We start from the raw sequence: 14,882 nt of genomic DNA, 5'->3' as shown, positions 1-14,882 counted from the left end.
TTTCGTAAAGCATTAGTTATTTTGCAAGAAGTCTATAAAATAAAAGTGAATGGGGATTGGAGCTGTTGAGCTCCCAAAATATGAAGAAGTATGTAATATTGACCATATTTCAATTCGTTTGAAACCATATAGCTTTGTGAACACACTGAATTTGAGTTCAAACACATTCAAGGTTCTGTAGCTTTGATGTTAGTTTCATGTTATTAAGAGATGAAAGAGTGGTATTTGAACCAATAAAATGTCATCAAATTAGACTGATCATAAAATGAATGAGCTCCTCTCCCTCCAAGCATTCACTAAGAAGGCTCGACATTAACTTTTTTGCTCACCAGCCACTGTGGCTAGTGATTTCCAAAGTTCTGTTGTTCGGAAATCATGTTTTATATGAGTTGACAATGGCATACTTCATATAAATTGAGCTAGAACCTTTTAAAGCTTATCCACACTGACCTAACAAACTTCAACAAACACCTACATTCTAAATTATCGCTGACACTGTTCAAACACCTATATTCTAAATTTTTACTGACACTAGTGCTGGGCAATCTTCCCATAAAAGCATATCACGATCTTCATAACAAAGAATCTCGATCCATGATTTGAATTGAAATACAGGGTTGTACATTAAGTTTTTTGCACATAACAGAAGTGGTACAGAATTTTTGAAGCACAGGCCAAACAGTTGTACAGGTAGCACAAGTATAAAACGTCTGTTATCATCTTTAAAAAACACAAATGCACAGATCATCACATAAATAGACTGGTTAACAACAATGGAAATTAATGTTTGTCCACAGAAAATACGGTAGTAACCTATGTAGCAGCCCTTGGCTTTCTTGTGTATGAAGCAGAGAGTCTCTAACGGGTGTTGTCGGTTTTATTACTCTGTAACCAGCATAAGCACCGTGAAAACTAGAAAACAACACACATATGCTGATTTACAAACAAGTCTTTGACATATCAAATTTACAGATAAATCCTCAAACGTTTACAGTGCATCATCATGCATAATATAATATGCAATGCCCATTGAAATGACATTAAGGATATGTAAAATAACACAAAAGATCATTGCTCCGCTAACACGTTCCTGATACAAATACACGGTATAATAATTTACAGAAACAGTCTACATATACATCAATTAGGTTTTCCGTCTTTTAAACATGGAAGAAAAACAAACAAACAAAATAAAATACACACCTCGCTCCGAGTTACTGGCGCTTTGTAAGGTGTGGAATGGGACTGGAAGGGCATTGCTTGTGGATTTAGTGAGGTTCTGAGTCCAGCATCTTGCCCACCATCGTGGGTTCTATGGTCAATGTCTTCCTCAAACCTTTCAAGGCCATCAAAATTGTTGTACGCTCTCACTCGACCTGCGGCTACCTTCACTTCATTGTCAGCCTGTAGCTGTTGTAGCCATGTTTTTCCCAGTTCTAACTTTAGTTTAATTTCAGCCTCCTTTTGTTTGATTTCAGCGAACATTCCTTGAGTTTCCACTCATTCTCCAGTTTGTCAAGACTTGCTTGTTGAGCGTGTATTTTTTGCATAGCTTTTGCCTGTTCTACTTTTGCTGCCAAGTCTGCTTCAGCATCTGCACGTTTACTAGACGAACTGGAGGTGACGCTTGAGTTGTGACCTGATCCTTGTGATGCCTCTGGAAATACCAAAACAGAAACAGTAATTTCAAAGACTGACCCGTACTCATCCTTATTTAGCGTAATTCTCACTCTCTCTTTCTCTAGTTGGTCATTGAAAGCCTCGTCTATATTCTCTAGTCGTTTAATGACAAGGTCGCAAACATCAACTGTAAGAGTGTCATAGGCATCCATTTTCTTGACAATATCTGGAGTAGTAGTATGATTGTGTCGAATGGACTCATAATTTTGGTGTGCTGAAATTATTATACCGTGTATTTGTATGTTTGGATATAACATCCGCTTGGATTTGATCAAGGTCCTCAGCTGAGCAGAAAGCCTTCAGTTTCCCTCTAACCTCTTTTGCGGTGTGCTTCCAGGACTCATAGGCTTTGTAGAATGCCTTTTCATTTCTCATTGCTTCCTGATCATGTAACTCTTGACCTTTTGTCGTTAAACTACGTTCACGGGAGCTCGACCTGACCTGTTGCACTTCTGAAGGGTTATCTGTTTTCTAAGGAGGTAATGACATTGTGTAGATCTAGAGTATCTGTTTCTAATATAAGGCCTCAGGGCATTTAACGTTTAGACTCGAGCTTGGATAAGCTTAAAACTTATTCTTAGAACTATATCACAACTCACATCAGACGTTAACACTTGTGAACACCCAAAGGAGAATAAACAGAGACAATGCACAATGTCATAACAAGAATACTGCTGATAATCTACAGTCAAACAATTTAACCCTTTAGAAATTGTTACAATCAGAAATTAGGATATCGTAAAATGACATTGACCTTTGCCATACTCTTAACTTTGTACTTGGTAACCTTACAGATCTAGCATTTAGAGTATTTAAGACTGCACAAAAAAAAACTGATAATAGTTATAGTATAATTTATAATTGAGAATAATTTAGAATATGGCAGTCCTTGTTTTCTTTAGATGTTCAGGTTCTCATACGTTGAATTAATTGAGTAGATCTCTCCTATTCCACACAGAATCCTACTGAGATTTCTTGAATGTGTACCGTATCTATGGGTGCTGCTACCCACTTAATCAGCCAAAGTCTTTCACTGAAGCTGTGGCGTCCACACTAGCGTGCCTGACATCTGATGACTTTGTATCCGTTGGCTGAAGATGTCGGCATTGGTGGATGAATCAGTGTCGAGTTTTCACTGTGCTTATGCTGGTTACAGAGTAATAAAACCGACAACACCAGTTAGAGACTCTCTGCTTCATACACAAGAAAGCCAAGGGCTGCTACAGTGAAAACTCGCTCAGCTCACCAAGGGGTGCAAACTTTAAACTGGCTGCTTCCTGAGTTAGCCACTAGCGTGAAAGTCATTGGAATAAAATGCATCACTGTGCTTTCGATAGAAGAGAAAATTGTGATGTGAATTATTGATCCGCTATACAGGTTCCTGGGTTCACAGCCACACACCCCATCACCTGAATAGCCTGACTGCGGATGAATTACCTCTAGCGACTTCTAGTGGCCACTTACAACCTATACTAATGTATTGACTAGGCCTATAATACACTGCAGTAAAATTCCTAGATAGTGTGTTTGAACATACTGTAGTAAATATAAGTATACTTCAATTACAACAGTTGATCAATTTACAGTACAACAAGAATACCACAATTTGCTATTTCAAATACTATAGAACACCATAGTATATTCTCATTTGAGCGTTTAGGTTAACCAGTGTTTTATTTTGAAGTGTCGTCGTGAAGACACTCCCATAAAAGACACTTGACTTTCAGTGTAAGTAGTTCAGTGACAATAGTTTTATTCAAACAGTGAAAACAGTTAAATGCACCTGAAATAAACTCTCAGGGCAACTCTGGACATGATGTTCATGTGTTTATATCGTCATACAGTGAGAGACAGACAAATCCATGAGCGTTAAACTGTGCAACACATTCACTCATACACCAAGAACCGGCAGATGACAGATTTGAAAGGTACAGTTTTTAAACTGCTTTTAAATCCTTAGAAAATCGCTGTAACAAGATTCAAGATATGGAAGGAAGTAGGCGGGAACCGGCAAACATTTAAACAGACTTTAATATAAATAATAACAGCCGGCGGCCCCTTACGGCCGACCGCCGGTGGACAAAACATAAATACAAATACAAATGTAAAACATGTTCGGGCCCGGTCCTCTCTCCTCGACGGTCCGGTCGCTCATTTTCTTAAATGCTCCCAATCTCCTACGTGATTCGAGCCCGGTGTGCGCACAGTTGGTGCACATTCACAATCGAACCACGGTATCGCCCCGCCTACTCCACTACAATCGCCATTCTAAGCAGTGGACTGGGGCCGTTTGGTCGCCTGTCAATGGCATCATATCCGCATTACCCTTTGTTACTGCCTTTACTGACGTAGCAACCGCGTGACACTGTTGAAGACAGATTCGGAAGAGGTTTGTACTGTCGGTCCGTCTAGCATTATTGCAAATGGTGTGGGTAAAAAAAACATTCAAAATAAATTTTAATTGATTTGAACACTTAAAACTGCGGTGTTATCACACCATCGAATTGGACAATTACTGTAACATCTATGACTAACAATTTAATTTTAAACCTATCATTACTGGGGTCTAATTAATTATAATGAAATAAAATGATTTCATCAAACGCAACATTTTTCAAACTTTTTTACATTACCTCTTCCACTAACATGATTTTTTCGTGCCCGTCTATATGATGTATCAGCGGTACCATCAGCGGTGGAGTTGAAGACAACATATCCCATCATTCCAAGCTTCTACACAGCGTCATCAAGCTACACAACTGTTGTTTTGATCGTGTTTGATTTCAATCGCGAATTAGACTAAAACTAGGTAAATTAGCTGAGCACCATCGACTAACGTCACACATAAACAAGCCGCCCTGTTTAATTAACCTGCAAAATTGTATCAGGAGTTTTGAGACCTCGCAGCGAGACCTCGCAGCTCGGCGAAAGTGATCTCGCTGTGCTTCAATGTCATACACCAATGGGTCTGTGCAGCGCTGAATGTTGTCGAACACACCTCTTGTTTTAGACGACAGACAAGATCACGATCCTCGGGATTCTTTTGAAAAGTGGATTGAGGACGCCTTCAAGATCCTTCTCGATTTAAGATCGTCAGATCGCCCCCTTCCCTAACTGACACTGATCCAACAAATACCATCAAATTCCAACAAACACCTACATTCTAAATTCTGACTAAAACTGATCCAACAAACACCTATGTTTTTTATTATTATTGACACAGATCCATCAAACTCCAACTAACATCTACATTCTAAATTCTTACTATCACAGATCCAACAAATAACAACAAAACCTACATTCTAAATTCTGACTGACACTGATCGAACAAACTCCAAAAAACACCTACATTCTAAAATTTCATTGACATTCATCTAGCAAACATGTTTGTTGGCATATGTTGGAGTTTGTTGAATCAGTGTGAAATAGCCTTAAAATGTAAATGACCAATGTTCACACCCAAATCAAGAAGTGAAATGTATAACCCTACAGGACTTCACAAAACATCTTAAGGCTAAAAGTACCTTAATTTGGGAGAATCTTTTTAAAATATTGTGCGTGTCAGTCCTAATTTTAAGGCTTCCACACTTTTGCTCTAACAGAATTTCAGAAAGAGTTTGAGCACTAAAATCAAAATCACAAACATCTCACTATAAGCTGTGATTATTCTAGTCTGTTAATTGAAAAGGTGATTACATACTCTTATTGTTTATAAAATGTAGACATGTAAGAGGCTGACACTTCATTAAGCTGTTTATTTAATCTTTTCACTAGATGCCACACCAAGAGCCGTGTGTCATTTCAGTGGAAAGACGTACATGGACGAAGAGCGATGGGACATTGACAGCTGCACTCATTGCTACTGTCTGCAAGGCCAGACCCTGTGCTCGACTGTCAGCTGCCCCACCTTACCCTGCCATCAGCCAATCACTGTGGAGGGCAGCTGTTGCCCCATGTGTCCAGGTGAGGATTTATGTCAGATAGAAGAGCACCACATTTTCTTCAGAAATACAGGCATGTTTTGGTTAAATTATCATGAAATCATTTTTTTTATGTATGAAATATGTAAAATCAGAACATGAGCAGGTGCCAAAGGGGAACATGTTTAAAATGCATATAGTAATTCTGGTGCTGTTTTTAGTTCTGTCGCACATCTCTCTGTCTCTTTTCCTAACTCCATCCTAATCTCAGTCTCTCTCTCTCTGGCTCTCATAAAGCAGTGTTTACTTAGAACCTCCTCTCTAATTGAATGGGTCTTTTGTCTAAATACGGACTCGTTGAGATGAATCATTTAAAAGGATTGATTAAGTTGAAGCTAAATAAGCTCTCTTTGCATTTGGGAGATAATGACATTGATCATTCCCCTCTTTATTGGTGTGTCATTTGGCTTTGGATCAATGAGGGGGTTGAGAGTGGTGTCGTGTGCATTCTGGGTAATCACTCACCCTTTAGTCTGTTCCCACTCCAAAACGCAGCTCTGAAGAACTTTTAATTAGCCTGCGGGCCTGCAATTTCACGTTGACCCGAATCTGTTATGAGCATTCCTTCACAACTCCTTTAACTGCGGTTACGGTTTTGTATGTGCCGTGGTGAGTGTGTTCTTCTGTAACTCTAAACATACCTTTTTTATTTGTTTTAATTACAGAGTCTTATGCTCCCACAAATGTGCCCATTGAGAAGACAGACCAAAGAGGAGACAAGCATAGACATCAACCAGCCTGGCCCACTCACAGCGAAAATGATATCATGCCACAGTTCAGAGGTAGCTGTTCAAGAGCTCTCACAAACAATTACAAACACAGTTTTAAGACTTGGTACCGTGAAATAATAAAGTAACAATAAATATGTGAATGTACAGTATATCTACATCATTCCAGTCAGTGTTGGGTGTAACTAGTTACTAAGTAATTATTTACTATGATTTAATTACTTTCCATTAAATAAGTAAAGTAAGGGATTACTCTAATTTCTGTTATTTAATAGTTCCTTTGGATATAATTGAACTTAATACTGTGTAATATATACAATACTGGAATTGACATTAATGGGGTCATATGGCGCGAACACGTGTTTTTACGTGTCTTTGGTGAGTTATAATTTGCCCATGCATGTATTAGACAGGTAAAATTGCAAAAATTAAAGTGTCGGAACAAAAGATGCATTCTTTCTAAAAGCAAATGCTCACCCAGACCTGCCCGAAACGCCTCCTGTAACCACAACCCCACAATGTCTATGTCAGTTTGTGGTATGAGTTGACTAAGACCGTGGCAAATGTATACGCAAGTAAAATGTCCGTACCTGTCAGTACAATTGCTTTGGAACCTGATGTTCCAAATATGGTAAGAGGCGTTACATTTCCGTCACTCTCTTGCACTATTCGACCAATCACTACTGACTAGTTAACTGGCCAATAATAGCACACCTCGCTTTTAAGATCGATGAGCTTTGTAAAAAAAAAACGTGTGTTTCAGAGAGCTGGGGCAAAGAGGAAATACAAACATGCACGGTATGTGGAAAATACAGCGTTTTTGAACCTTAAATCGTGTAAACACATTGCATTACATCTAAAACAAACGATAATATTCGTTTTAGCCCTGTCATATCACCCCTTTAAAATTCAATGTCTAACTTTGAAATGCATGTATTAATGTATCTTTCTCACATTTGTAATACTTTGAACAGTTAATAAGTTTATTTCACGTAGTTTTATATTATTTATTTGAATGAATTAAGAGTGGTTTGATGTCTATCCTTGAATCACTTAACAAATCAAGGTTGATATAGGATATAGAAGGTAATCAGTAATTAAATACTTTTTGGAGAGAGTAATTTGTACAGTAGACTAATTACGCTACTGAATATGTAAGTAGAACTTACCCAACACTGGTTCTGTTATAGTCAGATTCACAAACATACTAATCTTTTGATTTAAAAGTCGTTCAATTCAAATGTCAACCTTAAGATGAAAAAAGTTTTTACCAAAGGTTTTTAGCATACTGATCGGTCAGATGTCATTATATGAAGTCTCTCATAGTTTTCCAAAGTCAGGTAAGTGAATTGTCACATACATAACTGTTTATATTTCTCGTAAATTGGCACATAAAAATAAAACATAGTAACTGTTTTATGTTCTATAAGAGTTATCCCTACTCCATTTGTTGGGTACTATTGCATTATAAGGTATGAGTATGTCTCTCAAAAAATGCATTTTCTGCATCATATTTGGGCTTGAACTCACAAGGTACCGATGAAATTATCAGCTGTCAATATTGAAGGCTGATGTTCCGAATACAGTAAGCCACGTGCTTGAGGTATTCGGCCAATCACAATGCATTGGGATCTGGCAAATCAGAGCACACCGCTTTTCAAAAACAATGAACTTTGTTAAAAATCGAACATCAGAAAGGCGGGACACAGAGGAGCAACAGTAATGCAAGATATGTGAAAACTACGTGTTTTTTTAACCTTAAACCGCATAAACACACTGTATTACACTAAACACACACAATAATTTTCGTTTTAGACATCCAATATGACCCCATTGAACCATCTGTTTATATTTTACTAAACCCTTGTTGATACTGTCTAAACATCAGAAAAATATCAGTATATGCAGAAGTCTTCTATTTTTAAAAAGGGAAATAAACATGCACAACGGATGTGACAAAAAACACATGTTTTTTGGTAGACGACAAATTTTGTAGGATTTCTGTGAATTAAAATTCAAAAACCTGAAGCAATAATACCTAACAAAGGTAGAAGGGATGGCTCTTCATAAAACATAAAATATTTAATTTTCATGTGTACATTTATGAGGAATATGGACCGTTATGGATGGAACATTCCTGAAAATGGCTCTTTCCAGACTATAAAAAATCATGCACTAAACATTTAACAAATGCTGTAAAAACTTGAAACGAAACCTCACATGGGTATTTAAACCACCAAATGTTAATATCTGTGCTATTAGTATCGCAAAAACCTTTGGTAAAAACGTGATATTTTCATGGTAAGGTTGACATTTTCGCGGAAATGCCCTTCTGTAACATTTTAAAGGGTAATATTTATATGACATGGTGCTAAAATGTTTTATTGTAGTGAGGCATAGCTGTCAGCTGTTAGCAAAGAGCAAATGATAGCAGGTCTTTTGTGGGTTGTTCCAGGTGAATTTGGGAGTCTCCAGATGCCATACTTAGATGGCAAGATGCCATTGCCACATGAGGATGCTGGTTTGCACTGGGCCTGGGTGGCAATGCCCATACTAATGATGATGCTCACTATCGCCGCCCTGCTGTTGGTCAACCAGCGTAAGCAGTGGATCCCTGTGCCTTGTTACCACACACCCAAAAAGGTACATAAACAAAATAAACATTACTATTAAAAAAAGACTTCTATCCCTAAACTGTGTTGAGTGTTCAGAATCTTCTTATTCTAGAAGATCATATTGTTCTGAAGTTCTTATTGTATCTAAAATGTTGAAGTTTTTATTGTATCCATTTCATACAATTTTATTTCCTGGTGGGCTGGTTAAAAACTACTACTACTGGAAGTTGCATCAAATCAACCATCAGAGCTAGCCAGAGCCATTGCTAGATGTTGAAAAGATGTCCATGTGTTGTGGTATACGAGTACAACATCATCAGTACTTACATAAAACCATACAGGTGACCACATGAATTGTTCTTTCAGGGACGGATTATGACTTTGATGTGACCTGGACATGGAGATTTGGACAAGCGCCATATATTTTAAGAGAACAGTGTTGCACTTTTGCCCAAATACAGGACTTATGAGCGGTTTGCAAAGAAACGCATCTTTGCGTCTTAAAATGCATGACACAGCATTTGAAAAAGCGCAGTGCAAACCGCGAGGGTCTCGTGGCACTCTTTTGATAACAGATATTACCATGTGCTAACTTGCTATTGTCAACAAAAGCTTATGACTCTTGTCCCGCCTTCAGGGTCTTCTGATTGGCCCACTGCTTTAGGACTGATATTGATGAGCTGTGTGTAAAAATGGCTTGACACGGCTTGTCTTAAAACCTTATGTGAGAGACACTGCAAACGGCGCAAAAGACAGGGAACTGTGATGTCTTTGACACATTTCTGTGGTTTTAAACTCATTTTGTTATTTTGGCTAACTTTTTCAAGGAATCAAGGTTTTATTTGTCACATACACAATTATACAGAATATAATCAGCAGTAAACATGTGAGTCAGGTCAGGTCCGCTCAATTGACAGTGAAATTATATGTACACAACAGACGAAAATATACATAAGTATGGTAGAAAATAAATAAAAATAAAGAACAAAATGTGCAATCAAAATTTAAAATGCAGGGACTTAATAAATAATAATATGATATAAGCAGGAATGTGCAAGAAGAATGTGTAAACGTCTTTTACACTCTATTTCTGCACGCTTATATTACACAGTGTTTTTAACTTGCCTCTAGATGTCCCTCTCAACAGCACGGCAATGCATTAGGATTATTTATTTGATTCATTTGCTACGGTTAACGCTTCACAACTGCAAAATAATTCATTTTTTCCACTGAATTCAGCGCTATTTTATAGAGAAAATAAAATAAATATATACACATTAAATTTGCAAGAACCCCTGCTGTTCTAGTGCAGTGGGCAACTCCCAAGTAGGCCCTAGCGTTAATCCGTCCCCGTGGACATTGATCTTTGAAGAGTATATCGTTTTTGCTCAGAAAAAAGCTTTCAGACCAACCAGACAAATCAATCTCTGACATCAAACAGACATCCTAGTAAGAAAACATACTTGGTTTGTGTTTTTATATCAATTATTACCTTGCCCGATAGCAATTGGCTGCCATAAAATTCCATGAGCCTGAGAAGGATTTACATTACCCAGGACAGCTCATAAGTTTATGTTGTGTTATGTCTCCTGTTTAGCCCACGTATCACAATAACCAACAGGAGTATGTGGACGGTCAGAAGAGGACAACGGTCCAGCTGGACAGCCACCAATGCATGCTCCGCATTGCAGATCCGGACTCAAGATACAGCGGTTACTACAGCATGCAGAAACCCAACAACCTGCAGGCTGACAACTTCTACCAGACGGCGTGAGGAACGGGAGAGCGAGAGAGAGTGAGTGATCAAGAAAGAGAGAGACTGAGTCTGTGTTCGGGTGCTTAAACCTCTGCGGCAACACGAACACTAATAAAAACTATAGAGAAACATAAAGCCGTCAATCAAAGCGGACAGTGAAGAGGGAAACAATTATTATATTCACTTAAGTCACTCCGAGCAAGAAAATATAGTATATGTCACACATCAACACCCAAAGTTTCACCAGGAGCAAGAAGCTGCACCTATGTAACGAACCAAACATTAACCGGGTGTTATTGGTAAATTGGAGAAGACTCGTCCGGAGTATTTTTGTGATAGGTTGAGCATCTTTTTTTGTGTGAGTGTGAGATATTCTGGCTGTTCAAGTTGAAGATAGTTGTGAATTGATTAGGACGACGAGGTGGATTTTTAATTTTAGTTTTTAAACAATATTTTTCCTGCATTCCTACTTTTTGTCATAAAACAGAAAATGAGCGAAACAGTTGACCAGTGCTGAAACAAAGCTTCTCTGTCTGAGGTACCTGATAAGACCAGAGAGGTCGCTGTGGGACACTCACCTTCCCGAGACAGAGGAGACGCTGGACTATGTGTAGGGAAAAGACAGGCGAGAAAATAACAAGTTTTTGTGGGAGATGCTACTGTAAGATTTTGATTTCCCCAGTGCTGTGGATGAATTCGACCAAGCTTTTTTTTGGTCTTAAAAGACAAATGGAAGCAAATGGAGTAAGCTACTCTGTGGACAGTAGATCTTCCTGCTAGATGATGGAGGTGTGGCGTCTCTATGTTGTATTTCTGCTTACGTGTATAAGCGTTTTCCCATTTAACCATCCAAACACCATTTGTTCTTTCTCTCACAACCAAGGGCAGATTGACTTACACTCCTAGCAAATATATATTTTACCGAAACAAGTTGTGAAGGTAGAGTGTAAACACGAGAACATAGCGATAGTGGTTTGGATTTGAGGCTATGCTTTACATGTACTGCTTTTTTTGCTTTGATACTTCAAACCTCAATCTCTAGGCATGAAACCTGTAGCGTCCCTATGGAAACATTTACCATCAAAATCAAAGGGCCTCGTTTGTCAAACACAAGTGGAACAAATTCTTGTGTAAATTGTTTGCGAAACAATCTTATGTAAGTTGACAGGTTGACAGGTTATGCAAGAATGGTTTTACAAACGGTTATTATATATTAGTAGTTCTGTGAACGATTACACGAAATTACTACATTGTCGTCCATCTAGATATTTTATGAACTATTACTACATAATAGTAATTCTTGGAACGATTAACACAAACATTATTCAAAATGTTTTAACACCATTTATACATAAACTTGATCTGTATGTGTTTTTCAAATGAGGCCCAAAAATTAAATCAAACTGGTACAGGGAGTTTGCAACAAACAAACATGTTTTTAATGTTCTTTATTTGTACTTTTCACAAAACTGCCCCTAAGGTTACTAAGGCACCTTTGTTCTGGTTTTCTACGATAAATTCGGCTTAAAAAATCCAAAACTATTATAGTGGCGTATATGTACATATTAATGCTAAACTGAAAAGATATTATGTGATTATATATGTACGTATATGTATTGGCATGTACGTACAAGTGCACAAACACATGTACGCTCACATGACTTCTCTTCGATCTGTATGGTTCCTAGTTCATTTTCCTAATGAATGTATTTATGATTGAGAAAAAATATAAGATTTATTTAATGGCAAACTGAGAATGACAGGCTTTCTGTTGCCTTTTTTGTTTGACGTTAATTTAAAGAAACACAGATGATGATGATACTGAAAGATAGACAAACATCTCATTCGATCCTTTTTTGTGTATTTCTTTCCCCAGTTTTCTCTGATCATAGTCTTGGTCTTTAACAAGTTGGCTTTGTTTTGACAGGCTTTCAAGTCAAATAATTTTTTTTAATTGAAAATTGAACAGCAAAGACATTAAATGCAATTTGCTATGTAGTTATGAAGCGCACATCACATGCCATCATAAGAATAGGAATGTGAATGTGTGAACTTTCAGTCCTTTAGTTTATTTTTAAAAGCAAATTTGATTCAAAGCCATGTCACAGTGCCGTGTTAAGCGATGAAGCTCTTTATTCCTTGTCATGATTCCTTACAGGTGTCAGAACTACTGGAATGTAGATGGAAATAAGCTGTTGAAGTGAGGGGGTGGGGCAAGGTGAGGGCGGGGCAGCGGGAGGGCAGAGGGCTTGGGATTGTAGCTACAGTATGTGATAGTTTGTCTTGGTTGTATCTTTATCTGTATGTGATATTGTTTGTAGAGCTGTACAACTTGGCACTTTTATATATAGAGAGAAATTCAACATACAGTATAGTATCTCTTTCATTTTCTTTTTTATACAAACCTGTTTAATATAAAAATTTGCCCTTGATTTTCCGAAAACCTTGCAGAAACATATGCAGGGTTTATTGGGTGAATCTCATGAAATGTGTCCACCCCTAAATCAAACGAAAAAATGGCATAAAGAATATTATATTTTGGATAAAAATGAAAGCAAGTGTAAAATCATTGTTTAATTTATGACATAATTTTCATGACTAAACAGCAGTGTCCACCACATATAAGTTTTTAATATTTTCAAATTATGTAATCAGTCATTTTTGTACAGCATACTGTAAAATAACTAATACACTTTGGTATAAAAATTATTAAAAAAAGAATATATTTTGTTTAGCAATGTTTTCAGCAAAATATAAGTTCTTGTTTCATTTTTTAGATTTCGGGTTGAAATAATATTAACAGGTTTTGTTAGATTCACCCAATGATACATTCGTTTCAGAACTTAATCTATAACTGCAACATATTGATAATTCTGTTATAAAGCTATATATTAACAATATAATTCACTGTGTTATCACCACAAGCCATAATGTTTTACCTTGTTTCAAACACACAAGTATGCAGATACAACTCAGATCACAAATAAGCAGTTGCTTTTGAGACTTTAGGCTTAAACACACAGATCTGGACCATTCGCTTTTGTTTATCCTCTATCACATTTCTGTTTTGTGGAAATGAAACAATTGATAAGTAGTCCTGTCTTTTAGTCACGGCCAATCATAAAGCATCTAAGAAATAGTAAACAAGATTTAGTTCTAGAGAAAACAACACACACAAAACAACATTTCCACCTCATTGCTTCCAAACACTCCGTGTATGAGGTTATGATGGAAAGCTTACAACACTGGTTGGATTTGGTTCGGACAGATCTGCACGTTTATTTGGGTTCTACTGAGTGGTCTTGAATTTTTTAAGTGCATTCTCCAAGTATTGTTGTAAATACTTGAGTGTCACTCGCCAAAACAACCTAAAAAATTAAGAAAATGTTTAAAAAAATGACACAAAAAGGTTTGAAAAGAGGTAAAAATTTGAGATGTAATATATTGTCTTTGACCTTAATAATTTATTGATGAGCTGAAAAACTGACCTTAGCCGTCTCTCAAAGAGCGTTTCAAAGTTTAAGACTTCACACAGTGTCAGTTTGTTCTTTGTTTGTTTGTTTTTTTGGCTCTACATAGAGCAGAGAAGTGTCCATATTCAGAAAATGTATCCCCTCTCCACCCTCTCCAGTCTTTCCACATGAATTATCATCCCTTTTAGAGTTTGTATAATACTGGTGTTTAATGTTCATGTAAAAATAATGTCAACATTGGTTATGATATTGCAGGTTTATTAAAAGGGTAGTTGAAATGTTGAATCCTGTAGCGCAGCAGATTTTTTTTCAATTTCTTGTATCATTTTGTTTGTTTTCTTTGCAGCACAATAAATACTTTTTAAACAATCAAGAGTCCTCTTGTCCTGTTGTAAGTCATGCTGCTTACATCTTCTCTACTCTGTAATGTTGACAGTCATTTTTTCTTCATCTTATTTCAAATTAAATATATTGAAAATGAACGACTGCATGAAATATTAAAACTTAAATACTAGAAATTGCATTCACTATGTTATATTACTAACAAATATACCAAGAAGATGAGACAAATCCAGTTGCTTTACTACATAGGCTACAGGTCAGATCCAATACAGACTTCTAGTATTCAGTAGGCCTATAATATTACCATG

The 14,882-nt window shown here is 37.0% G+C and overlaps 1 protein-coding gene across 2 annotated transcripts in view; it reads left to right on the top strand.

The window, feature by feature from the left end:
- Nucleotides 1-14,601, top strand: part of crim1 (cysteine rich transmembrane BMP regulator 1 (chordin-like)) — a 190,316-nt gene extending 175,715 nt beyond the window's left edge. For both annotated transcript variants that reach the window (XM_056767338.1, XM_056767337.1), the window contains 4 exons: nucleotides 5,455-5,643; nucleotides 6,326-6,442; nucleotides 8,844-9,031; nucleotides 10,601-14,601. In XM_056767338.1, coding sequence (XP_056623316.1) covers nucleotides 5,455-5,643; nucleotides 6,326-6,442; nucleotides 8,844-9,031; nucleotides 10,601-10,777 — 671 coding nt within the window. In that variant the 3' untranslated portion in view covers nucleotides 10,778-14,601. The remainder of the gene's footprint in view (nucleotides 1-5,454; nucleotides 5,644-6,325; nucleotides 6,443-8,843; nucleotides 9,032-10,600) is intronic.
- Nucleotides 14,602-14,882: the final 281 nt, after the last annotated feature.

The sequence above is a fragment of the Triplophysa dalaica genome, chromosome 15, assembly GCF_015846415.1.
Source record: "Triplophysa dalaica isolate WHDGS20190420 chromosome 15, ASM1584641v1, whole genome shotgun sequence".
In the NCBI taxonomy this organism is placed as follows: domain Eukaryota; kingdom Metazoa; phylum Chordata; class Actinopteri; order Cypriniformes; family Nemacheilidae; genus Triplophysa; species Triplophysa dalaica.
Note: the sequence above shows the minus strand (reverse complement) of the source record. Positions and strands in the feature narration are given on the sequence as shown.